We start from the raw sequence: 12,755 nt of genomic DNA, 5'->3' as shown, positions 1-12,755 counted from the left end.
CCACCCCACTTTAGCAGGGAGTAGTTGCATCTTTGTATTATGATTAAGTCCACCGGTGGTTTCCTTGAGAGAACTTGCAGGCAGCGATTGCTTGTGGTACGGTACGATTTTGTGATCATTAAAAGAGCCCGTCTTTGTGACGAGATCAGCTTTCTTTTTGCATGAACACAATCTGCGGCCTGTCCCCAGGTCCCGCAAGCGTATGTTAAAATTGGAATGTAAACAGCCTCGTAAATAGTGCAGAGGGCTTTAGAAGAAAGGCCCCAGTGCTTTTTGGCCACTTGCTGGAAAGTTTGAATATATTACAAATAGGACTAGGCTTATTTTACAATATGCTTTGTCCAATTTAAGCGAAAATCCAGGAAAACACCTAAGTATTTTAGGGTTTGTTCTACCTTTATAGTCCTGTCCTGCATCCGGATATGTGGCGGACGCAAATATAAGTTTGCTTGTTTTGGTCTGTTAAAGACTATTCCTTTAGTTTTTGTAGGATTAAAGTTCAGATAGTGTTCACTACCCCAGGCACATACTTGTTTTAGCATATTGTTGGGTTTAGTCTCTAGGTCGGCTCTGGACCGGCCCCCAATAAGCATAATAACATCATCAGAGTAAGCTAGATTATAGTCTTGTCCAAAGTGCTCTTTGAGAAAAGTATCGAATACTATGTTCCATAGCAAGGGTCCGAGGACGGACCCTTGCGAGCAACCTCTGGTAACCTTTTTCTCAACATGATGTTGCCCATAGCGAAAAGTTGCTCTGCGGTTGTCCAAATAGTCTTGTAGCACACTATGAATGTTTCCTGGACAATTAATTTTATTAAGCCGGTATAGGATAAGGGGCCACCAGGCACTGTCGAATGCTTTCGAAATGTCCAGGCCGACCCCAAGAACATAGATATGGTCATTGAGAAGATGTTTAACAGTGGAGACCACGGCCTGTATTGCGTCCTCAGCAGATCGCTGTGGACGAAAGCCATACTGACTATCACTGAGGTGGTTATGATGTTCAACAAACCACATCAATCTCCTAGCAATATGTTTTTCGTAGATCTTCCCCAGAACGGGCAAAAGTGATATGGGCCTTGTCTCGTTAACGGAGCCTGGCTTGGGCACCGGGAGTAGATAGGGACAATACAATACAATACAATACAATATTCTTTATTAACATACAACTTGTACATACCTGGTCCCGCTTAGGCATTACCAGGCATAAAGAGACAGATAACATGTGGTACAGTTCGTTTACTGACAAATAAGTAATATAAGTAATAATAAAAAGAAAAAAAGTAGATACAAAACAAAAGAACAGCATAAAATTCGCGTGTAGTAATTCAACAATCAGTGCAGGAGATTAGTGTTCATTAAACTCGGTCATTACAAACTCGAGGAAAGATTTAGTACAACAAAACAAATTACATGTGCCCAGAAGATAATCGGGGATATGAAAGTCATAGTTTGGTTACACCATAAAGGCAAAATGCAGCCATTGAAGGTATTCGTGAGAATACATTATCACCAGCGTGATATCAAGTACACAATAGTTTTACAGCACGTAAGTCCTAGGCAGCTGGAGACAAGCGACCGGAGTCGCCAACAGAAGTGTAGTATCACTATTATCTCACCGTGGAGACCAACGATAGTTTTGCAAATTGTTTAGCGAGTCACTGGAAGGCCTGAAACACACTACGGTTTGAGAGTAGGTCACTGAACGGACATGGCCAAGAGCGATCGTGCGCTGAGTTCTGTAAAAGCAGTTGCAGTTCCAGTCGTTCTTTTTCCAACGTAACACACTCAAAGATGTAATGGAAGTTACCGTCCACAACCCCGCAGACTGGGCAGAAACTGTTATCACTGTTCATAAAACGGCAGAAGTATGTGGCGAATTTGCCGTGGTTAGTTATCAACTGTGAAATTTGATGGCCCGGTGTGAACCACTGGTACGTAAGGAAACGCTGTAAATCAGGTATAAACCCGTAAGTTGAACAGTGACGATGTCGGTTCCAAAAGTCTTGCCACGCACTTAAGCAGTCTCTCCATAGGAGAGACCGCAGACTTCGTTTACTAATCTTATTGTAAAGAACTGGTGTGGTGTCATCTGTCGTCGCTGCCTTCGCCAAGAGGTTTGCCCTCTTGTTTCCGACCGTGCCCTGATGTGCACGAGTCCAGGACAGACTATAATCGTTGACTGAAGTACAGACGAGTTCTTTGATTTCACAAGCTATACGGTGTAAAGAGTTGCTCCCAATTAGGCTAACAGCGGAAAGACAGTCTGTGAAAATGTGTACAGATGTATTATTATAATTTTCTGCAGTCCATAGAATGGCCATTTTAATTGACTTAAGCTCGGCCTGGAAGACAGAGCACTGCTTATCCAGACGATAACACTGATGATGGAGTTCCGTGTTGTCCTCATATGCGACGAAACCGCAGCCAACGTTCTCGGCCATCTTTGATCCATCTGTATACACGATAATTTTAGCAGTGTGCGTGTCAGTAAGTCGCAACTTATAGTGAAAGTCATGAGTCGGGATGTCACTAAAGCAGTAAGGCACTTCGATATCAGAGGCAGATATGGTACCGATGTTAGTTTGTACGTCCATGCCCCATTTGGCGTGTTGCATTTTGATTTTACGAATAATCGCCAAATCAATGGGCGGTCGTTTGGCCAAAACCTGTATACTGGGGTTGGGGGCCGTGCGATAGGCCCTACTAATAAGCAAGAGGGCCTTCCGTTGCGAAGAAACCAGTTTCCGCATAGTGTGTACCTTATCGGCGGCCCAACCCCAACTGCCGCATGCGTAACTTATCATTGGAACGTAAATATAGTCATAAATAACTGACATTGCTTCACCAGATAGTCCCCAATGATTCCGTGCGACCTGTGCAAAAGACTGCATAACAAGTCCTGTCCTTCGGGTGATGTAGGCAACGTGTTGATCCCACGAGAGTCTGTGATCCATTATCACACCAAGATACCGGATTGTTTTATCAATCCGGATGGTTTTATTATTCATTTTAATATGTGGGGCCAACGGTATAGATGAGGCTGTCCCGAACGATTAAACACTATACCCCTTGTCTTCGCAGCATTAAACGTAAGCTTATGTTCTGTACCCCAAGTGTAGACCTTATCAAGCATAATATTGGCTCTCAGTTCCAAATCAGCACGCGAGCGCCCACCCAAGAGCAGAATAGCATCATCTGCATATGCACACAGTCAGTTCTGTTTGAATTCCTTTTCCAAGAAGCAATTAAATGCGAGATTCCACAAAAGTAGCCCGCAAACGGAGCCCTGCGGGCATCCACGTGTGATATCCTTCTGGACAGTGTTGACCCCACTGAAGGACTGCAGTTCTTTTCCGGAGGTAATCCTGTAGAAGACGGAAGATGTTAGCCGGACAATCGATGGATCGCAGTTGGTGAATCACAAGTGGCCACCACGCTGAGTCAAAAGCTTTGGTTATATCCACACTTATACCCAAAACGTATTTGTGTTCACTGAGAAGATGTTCAACTGCTTTGACAACTGTCCAAATTGCGTCTTCCGCTGATCGCTGGGGCTGGAAACCATATTGTGCTGTACTCAAGACATCATGGTGTTCGACGTACCAACACAATCTACCGTAGACAAGCCGTTCTAAGATTTTCCCGAACACCGGCAGCAGAGAAATAGGCCTAGTGTCTGAAGTAGAGCCAGCTTTGGGCACCGGAACAATAGTGGCCAGTTTCCATTCCTCTGGGAAAACACCATGTTCTAAACAAGCATTATACAAGCAGTGCAAATGGGACGGGATTATTTTCCAGATGTGGCCGGCAATCTCATTAGTTATCTGATCAATTCCTGGGGCTTTGCCCCGAGGGAGGTGTGTAAACACATCATGCATTTCTTCTAAAGTGAAGGGAGGCATGGGATCCGCATCTGTGGGCGCATCTGCCTGTTGTCGGAGGTGTTGTTGCCAATCAGTGTCATTCAAACAGTCGTCGTCAGGGCAGTAAGAATTAAGTTGTTCACGTAGAGTTTGCACATAGTCACCTGGGGGAGTACGCCCACGACCACTGGTAGTCAGAATGTTTGTATGCCTCAGTTTACCGGTACACATCTTAGTGATATACCCCCAAGGGTCACTCGACTTCTGCATGCAGAATTTCCTCCAACTATCCTGTTTTGCAGCTTTAATAACCTGCTTGTAATGTCTCTGGTTATCTAGATAAGCAATCTTGTAAAGTCGTCTGGTGCATCATCTCTGCATTTTTGGTATCTCTTTCAAAGTCTAATGTTTTCGTCTCTAAGATTTGTAAGTTCAGGCGTCCACCATGGGGCCCCCTTGCGTTTACATGTTTTCTTCGGTATAAATCTGTTACAGGCCTCGGTAATTGTATCGATTGTGGTACTAATTTGTAGCCGGGCATAGTCAGGATCATCCGAGTACCATTCCACCAAGTGTGAAAATAGAAAGTCTTGCATGTCCTTCCAATTTGCATGCGAGCACCAGAAAGACGATCGACGAACATTGGTATGAAGAGAATCGGTGTTATCGACTAAGAGTTTAAACTCAATGAAGGAGTGTTCCGTAAGGCTGTCTTCCCCGAGAACCCGCCACTCTCGTATTTTAGAGTAGAGTCTGCTACTGCACGCCGCAACATCAATCCACGTGTCTCCCCTATGCGACGTGAACGTCGGTGGCGACAAAGGATTATTTAATATCAGCAGGTCATTGACTGCACATAAGTCCTCGAGAAGGTCGCCTCGCTTATCGATCCTCTCCTCGCCCCAAGTGGGGGAATGTCCATTCAGATCACCAGCAATTATTATTGATGCATCCCAAAACTGATCGATAGTGGTTTGAAGACAGCGCATGAGATCCGCGGTATTAGCATCTTTGGGAAAGTAGATGCTACACACAATAATCCGCATTGTATCAATCATGAGTTCAATAACAATTATGTATTGACTGGTAAGGTGTTGATAGTGTAGAATTGATAGCCCAGTGTTCGGGACAAGTGTTGTCGCCCAGGGATAGCCTTCAGTTGCCATAAGAACCGGGCAAAAGGTAGGCAAACATGCTGGAGAGTCATTCCTGCAATATGGCTCCTGTGCCAAAACAAGATCATAGTTCGGTAGCTTATCACTGACCAGTGATGTCGAAGCAATACTCCTGCCAAGATTTATCTGGAGAAAACGGACATAATTGCAATCACTAAATTCCATAGTCAGTACGCAGAATCAGACTGTTTTTGATTTTTTGATTGACAGGGCAAGTGTTGTCACGGGCATTATGTTCGACATCGGCATTACTTTTTTCCCGTCTGCAGTTACAACAGCAGGGGGGCTCTCTAGGTTTGGGCACTCCTTAAACAAGTGCTCTCCAGCACAATGACTACAGACACTATTGTTTTGAGGACAATTTTTTGTAGTGTGCCCATATTGGCAGCACTTAAAACACTGCAGCACGGGCACGAAATCAGCTACACGAGAGCGCGACCACTCTATGTTAAGTTTCGCAAGTTTCAGCAGACATTTTCTCAGATCGGGAGATACCTCAACCACCCAGTTACGATAGGGGCTCTCACGCTTCCCCAAATTAAACTTAATTCTGAACTGTTGTAAGAACTCTTCCTCAGTAAGGCATTCCGTAAGTGTACCATTTTGTCGGTAAATCAGCGTCGGGAGATCCTCCCTACAGATATCTACACTGGTAGAATATATTACCATGTGAGGCCAACGTTTTCGTGGTTTTCTGACAGTAAGCTCAGGGATCTGTTCATTGACACACTGCTCCAAAATTGCTGAGTTTTCCTTTCTATCAAATTCAACCGCTATGCTGCCACCATTAATATTCCGAATTCTATCAATGCCTATACGTAGCTTCGAAGGCTGGACCTTTGTCTGCACCATCTTACGCACAGACTCACTGCTCTGGGTTTCATCTTTGCCATAAATCAGTAACACGTCCCTCGCAGGCGGGGGATGCCGAATATTGCGCGTAGCACCACCAACTACCCCGGTTTTAGCAACTGTACTGTACAAAGGCACAAATCAGCTGCGGGAGAGAGACCTTTCGTTCGAGGTTTATCAGTTTGTTTAAAATTATCTTTTGAGACGGAGACTCATCCCTAGGCATACTGTTCTGCATAATGACATCAACTTTCACATTCAATTCCTCGAGACTTTTCTCTGCAGAATTTTCCATAAAGTGGTTTGCGAGTTTCTCCATGCACCCCATGAAAAAATCAACATTCCTGTTGCTCTCAATTCTGGAGCCTTTATTGTCATTTATATAGTCTTTTACTTCTTCCATAACACTAGTGTAGAAAGCGGCATGGCGTCGATGATAGTCACAATTTCCACACGCCGGTTGCGTGGGATCAGGGTCCTGAGAATTCCTCTCAGGCATTTGCAATTGCACAAAATGAAACAGAAAAAAATTAGAATAAAAATGGCTAAAATTAACTTAAGATAAGCCCAATGGAAGCCCGTATAGCCTACCAACAAAAACCCAAATTAGGGTCAGGTAGGTGCACGAATAGCACTGGCTGACGAAAAACACCAGCAGAGTATTGGAAGACAAAAGCTGATTATCCCGTTAGAAAGAACCAAAATTGCTGGTTCGAATGACGTATGGAACGTCAAAGACAACCCAGTCAAACCCTTGCAAAACCGACAAAAGGCGGCCGGATTAGGGTCAGTTAGGTTGCAACAGCCATTACCACGTGGTAGGTCAATGACCTGTAACGGTCAAAAACAGTTAAAAACTAAAACGCGAATTACACGCAAACGAAATGAGCCACCGGCCTGGAACTTGCAGGGCACGGTCAAAAACAGCCCTAGAAAGAACTACCCAAGTATGGAGTGGGTAGTTAGCCCAGAAAGCCCGCAAAAGGGCCCGATGTGTGAAAAGAAAAATTGATATAAGTCTTCAACAACAAAACGTAAAAGCAAATCAAGGACACCATCGGAAAGAACTCAAAAGCCCGAATCGAACGATATACAGGACAGCCACTCACCTCCGCACAGAAGCCCGACGGCGGGCCCGAAAGATCCAGAAGTTCCGGGGGTCCTATCTCCTCACCCAAGGGTCGTATCCGAAAAGAGTGACACCAATCGAGAGAGGGTCGAAAGCCGAATCCAACGATGTATAATAGTCTACACAACGAAAGGTAAATCCGGGGAAAAACTTCGCGAAATGCAGAGCCGATGTAACCACGTGTCACCAGACCAACGGTCGAGTCCACTTCAGTCAGTAGATAGGGACAAGCGTCCCGATAGTCTCAAGAATAACTGCTGCACCTATCCGAAGACATCTCAGCAGTAAGTATCGTTGCTAACTAAACTAAGTCGTACAAATGTAAACTAAGATTTGTAAACTAAATAAAATTTATGTGTAAAATTGTAAAAATCTGGACATAAAGTGAATAAAAATTCTATCCTTATATTAATCTCCTCAATTTCATTCGCTCTAAAAACATCTCTCGTAAAACTTTAAAAACTTCCATATACATATACTTATTGAAGACAAACTGACGCAGAACACCATCCGAAGCGTCCCGTAGATATAAACTCTGAGCCCGTAAACACGATAAAAGTGGACATTCAAAAATAAAATGTGAGTGTGGGGATAGTGATAATCTTAATCAAAGATCTGTATTTACAAGGTTAAAACTATAGAGCTTGTCGCGGAATTCCCCGTGGCCAGTTAAAATTTGGCTAACAAAAAAGTCGGGCATAACCCAACGCGCTCGGAGCCTCTCCTCAATAGTGGGAAAGAACCCAGCAGTTACTTTACCTTTACTAGTGCTCACTGACCGACTATTTCATTCCTTACATAACTGCATACGTGTAAGTCAAGGAATCATGGAATCACTCATGCCTATACTATCACGGGGATAAGAAAAAGATCCCACCAGAAAAGGCTTACCAACCCGCATTAAATAACGATAATATGCTAACTTAACTTCCAAGTCCATAGGCAACTCATTAGCCAAAACCTGAAGGGCCTCGATGGAGACAGTTCGATATGCCCTAGTTATCATTAATAATGCAACTCTTTGCGCTTTCATAAGCTTCCTCCTATGAGAGGACCCCAGCCCGTCGCCCCACACACCAGCGGCATAGGTCACTATCGGGACAAACAGGAGTCTGTAAAGGGTTGTCAGGGCAGGAAGCCGCAGCCCCCACCCCGAGCCCAACAGCCCCTGTAGTCTACAAAACTGAGCTATGGCCTTATTGGTAATTTCGTCTACATGACTAGTAATGCTTAATCTTGGTCCAAGCCTCACACCTAGATACCGAACAGAATCAGTTATACGAATCACCGCCGTGCCCATTCGCACGCTGGGAGGACGATCCGGACTGAGGCTACCTCTCAACAACAATAACACCGACTTTGAAGGTGCCAAGTTTAACTTTAGGTAAGATAGCTTTTCTTCCAAGTATCGAAGAGCTCCCCGAGCAACCCGCTCAATATCATTTCGACTATTACCCTCAATTACCAACACTAAATCATCGGCGTAGGCAATATAGCGATGTCCCAAGGCGCGCAGACCCACCAATACAGTATTAAAAACTAAATTCCATAACTGGGGCCCTAAAACGAACCCCTGAGGACAACCCTTATTAACAACCTTTTCCTTGTACTGTGTCCCATGGTAATACCTTATTACACGATCAGAAAAATAGTCAGTTAATACATTATACAACTCCCAAGGACAACCAAAACAACGGAGAGTCTGCAGCACGGCAGGCCACCAAATATTGTCAAAAGCTCCAGCTATATCGACAAACATTCCCATTACATACTTAGAAGATGACTCACAGGTCCACTGCCACAACAGCTCCATAGCATCTGTAGTAGATCTACCCCTCACAAACCCGAATTGACGATCGTCTAACTTGTCTCGGAACAAAGACATCAGTCTTAGATTTAGCAAGCGTTCATAAATTTTTCCTACTACAGACAACAGGCAGATTGGCCTATACGATTTCGAGTCTCCTTTATTTCCATCTTTGCCTTTTAATAATATAACAACCCTGGCTATCTTCCAACGTCGCGGAAAAACCCCTAAAAATAAACATCTATTAAATAGAGTAAGTAAGTCATCCTTAATAACAGGAAACACCTGACGCATCATACGGTACGTAATATTATCAATACCCGGCGCTCTTCTACCCTTAAGGGCCTTAAATATTTTTTCCAATTCTAACATAGTAAAACCATCAGTTTGCGTATTACTCGTATACCTTCGATTATCCTCTCTGACATTAACTTGAAGTGTTGACTCACCCTCTATAACATCATCTGGGAAAAGCTTCTGAAATAAATACTTTACAGCAATCTCCCAATCAATAGCATACTCTTCATCTCTCACGGAGGTAAGCATAGTACACATTGTTACCTTCTGTCTAACAATTTTGTAGGGTACTCCCCATGTATCCCTATTTGACATAGACTCCACATAATTCCACCAACTTGTCTGTTTCGCTATGCCTATCTGCCGCTTATACCTCTTATACTCCATTCGGTACTCCTCTAACTTCCTCTGTCTCAAAATCAGTTCTCTCTCTCTCTGATAATCTCTTCGCAATTTAAACACTCGCTTTCGCAAATTATCCAACTCTAATGTCGACCACCTCGATCTGCAATGGCCCCTTCTTTTCCCTTTAGACACCACATACCCTGCTCGTGCTATCGCATTATGTAGTACATTACACGATCGTATCAGATCCGAGACATTTTCAACCAGTTTGACTCTGTGAACATCTATGTACCGCTGAACCAAAGCTCGGTATCTAACCCAATCAACTTCCCCATTAATTAATCTCCAATCATAACTCTTTTCCTGCAGTCTTTTCCCAAAAACAATCCTATATGTTATCAACGCATGATCGGAGGACGTATAACTATGAGAAACTTGACAATCACCGATATGACCTCTTAAAGAAGGAGAATATGCTACCACATCCAAAAAGGACAAGCCTCGAGTTGACATAAATGTCGGAACCTTGTCCTGACTATTCAACACCATAAACCCCCATCTATTAAGCATCTCCACCAACACTCCTCCTCTATCATCAACCTTGTCGCTTCCCCAAAGAGGTGCCTTAGAATTAGAGTCCATCCCAATCACCACGCGTTTACCCACTAAAGATTGCAATATCTTCTCTAACTCTATTAACGATACCTGAATATCTACACTTGGGGGAAATATAAACTAACTATATATACACTAATTTCCTCTCTAGTCAATTGTGCCACCGCACATGTGCCGGAGGAAAATTGAATTAACTGCATTATCGACCAGTCCTCCTGATACTCTATAATAGCTGCCCACGGAATTTCTTAGAAACTCTGGACAACTCGAGTCCGCACACCAAACCCCCTCACCTTTCCTTTAAATACATATGGTTCCTGTACTATAATAATATCAGGTCGACACTTTTCGAGATATAAAGCTAACTCATTAGGAACTATCTTACTACGTTGTAAATTAATTTGCGCAACCTTAAGAACCAATTCATAACTCCTACTATCCATAATCTATCCCTCGCTTATATCGACTGATAGCTACCTGATACGAGTAACAGCTTCTATCTCTAGTTTAGTGATCGAACTTCCTACCAATTCCTACAAGGAACACATACTCGTTCCGGCCTATCCAAACTACAGTCTTTAGATCTATGTCCTGATTCACCACATTTAAAGCATATCGTATGTTCCTGCCTGCACACTCGAGCAATATGGCCAAACATTTGGCATTTAAAACACTTAGATACCTCCAAAAAATCTCTAATCCCACAACACCTATATTTTACATACAGTTTCCCCAAATCTAATAACTTGTGCCGCAACTCTGGAAAAACTTCCAATACCCAATTCACTAATAATTCTCGTTTTCTTCCTACCCTATATAATAACCTAAGATGATTCTTAAACTCCTCTAACTGAATTTTCGTATCACCATATATCAAATCTACATTTAGCGTATACAATAAATTAATTACATCATCTACCAACAACATCCGCGGTTTCCGTTTAATAAAACTAACTGCCTCTAAGCCCGCTTCCCTCACTTTACTATGCTGCAAAAGTCTATCCCTATCTGTCTTAGATGCAGTAGTAACTGCCAAACCACCACTTCTTAATTTCTGCAGACCCTGAATCCTTATTTTATCTCTACGTGGATCTATACTCTTTATAAATCTACGCTTAATCTCCTCACTATCTAATATTCCCTCTCCTCTAATCATTAATACTTGTTCATCATTATCCTTACACTCCTCCTGTTGTTTACCCTTAACTTTATCCGAAAATAACGTAGGTGTAGTTGTTATAGATACCTCCCGTCTATCCATCTGTTCTAACCCACTAATTTTACCCATTAACCTCTCATTTTCCAAAGCCAATACTTGTACTACCTTAACAGCTTTTCCAAACATCTCTGTGAGGGCTCCTGCAGCCTGCCGAGACAATCTACTATCCTTATGCAGAACTGTCTTTCTAAATTCCAACGCTAAATTCTCTATCTCCTTCAACTGTTTCAGCCCATCATATTCCATCTTTTGCTGCGTCGTCTTCTCTAAATCCATACTTCGGCTCAAAACTCCTCCTGCCGGTGAACTAAACTGAGAGTCAGGAACCTCTCCCCCTTCCCCCTGCGCTTGTAAACGTTTTCTTTCTGTGTACTATCCATATTAACAATTAAGGAACCCCTTTACCCACCAGGAACAGGTGCCAGCCTGCCCCTCCCACCACCACACAAACCAGTCTGCGCCCCAGAGTCCATGAGAGGACAAGAGGCAGACCCCGTGGCCTCGGCGTAGGCCCCCACCCCCCACCAGTGGGTCCTGAACAAAGCGCCACCCTGCACACTGACAGGAGGCAGGATTATTTGCTAATTGACCAGGGCTGCCAGCTAAGACAGGCTAAGCCCGCCAGGCCCCTTTCTATTTAGCGCCCCAGGTGCGCAAACCCCAGTTTATACGCTGTACCCTCGGGGACTGCCTCCGATTTTCTCCCCCGGGAAACGCGTCCAAACACATGTGATAGCTTTCGGAACAGGCCAACACCTGAACCCCCCGCCGCACCATTGGCTTCCCCAGGAGAACCCGCCAAGACAGTCTAAGACCGAAAAGACAAGATCCGCCTGGGTACTGAGCCCCTTCGCCACGACAAGGCTGGTACGTACGAGTTGTGACTAGGGCTGAAGCCCCAAGCCACCATTTGGAGAGGAGTAGATAGGGACAAGTCAAGTCATTTATTAGAACGTTCCATAAATGGTACATACCCGGTACCGTTTAACACACAACCGGGAGAAATACGCGACAACGGTAGTAAATAGTAGTTCATTACAAAAATACAGGGTGAGTACAAAATATGAACGCGATATTTACATTTGATTAATTAGTAACTATGTACAGTAATTTCTAAAGCTTATTACAAATAGCAGAGTATTTAAGGCAGTTACAAGGTAAATGCAAAAAGAACATATAGATGTATAAAATACATAACACAAAACAAAGAAACTTAATGTAGAAATTTACAGTGTATTTACAGAAGCTGTCTGAACGACAGAGACATAGCAGCATCAGTAGGCTGGGACAGTTGACCGCTTGAAGTATTTGTTCACTAGGTTCGTGAAGGTGTCGAAAACGTCTTTATGCCTGAGTAGGCTGGCAATGTCACTTGGTGGCCAACAAATGTTATTGGCCTCAGCAGTAGTCCTTAGTATGTGTCGCTCGAGTTCCAACATAGGGCATTC

General features: G+C 43.6%; 3 protein-coding genes across 3 annotated transcripts; all 3 read right to left on the bottom strand.

Moving 5' to 3' along the window:
- Positions 1-1,660: 1,660 nt before the first annotated feature.
- LOC136980544 (uncharacterized) lies at positions 1,661-2,959 on the bottom strand. The gene has a single exon (XM_067276673.1). It carries the CDS (start codon positions 2,957-2,959, stop codon positions 1,661-1,663), a length of 1,299 nt encoding a protein of 432 aa, XP_067132774.1.
- A 1,304-nt stretch (positions 2,960-4,263) lies between these two features.
- On the bottom strand, positions 4,264-4,914 carry LOC136980543 (uncharacterized). The gene has a single exon (XM_067276671.1). It carries the CDS (start codon positions 4,912-4,914, stop codon positions 4,264-4,266), a length of 651 nt encoding a protein of 216 aa, XP_067132772.1.
- Positions 4,915-5,223: 309 nt separating this feature from the next.
- LOC136980542 (uncharacterized) lies at positions 5,224-5,895 on the bottom strand. The gene has a single exon (XM_067276670.1). The coding sequence runs from the start codon at positions 5,893-5,895 to the stop codon at positions 5,224-5,226; it is 672 nt and encodes a 223-aa protein (XP_067132771.1).
- Positions 5,896-12,755: the final 6,860 nt, after the last annotated feature.

This window comes from Centruroides vittatus, unplaced genomic scaffold (assembly GCF_030686945.1).
Source record: "Centruroides vittatus isolate TY-2023 unplaced genomic scaffold, ASM3068694v2 contig_705, whole genome shotgun sequence".
Taxonomy (NCBI): domain Eukaryota; kingdom Metazoa; phylum Arthropoda; class Arachnida; order Scorpiones; family Buthidae; genus Centruroides; species Centruroides vittatus.
Note: the sequence above shows the minus strand (reverse complement) of the source record. Positions and strands in the feature narration are given on the sequence as shown.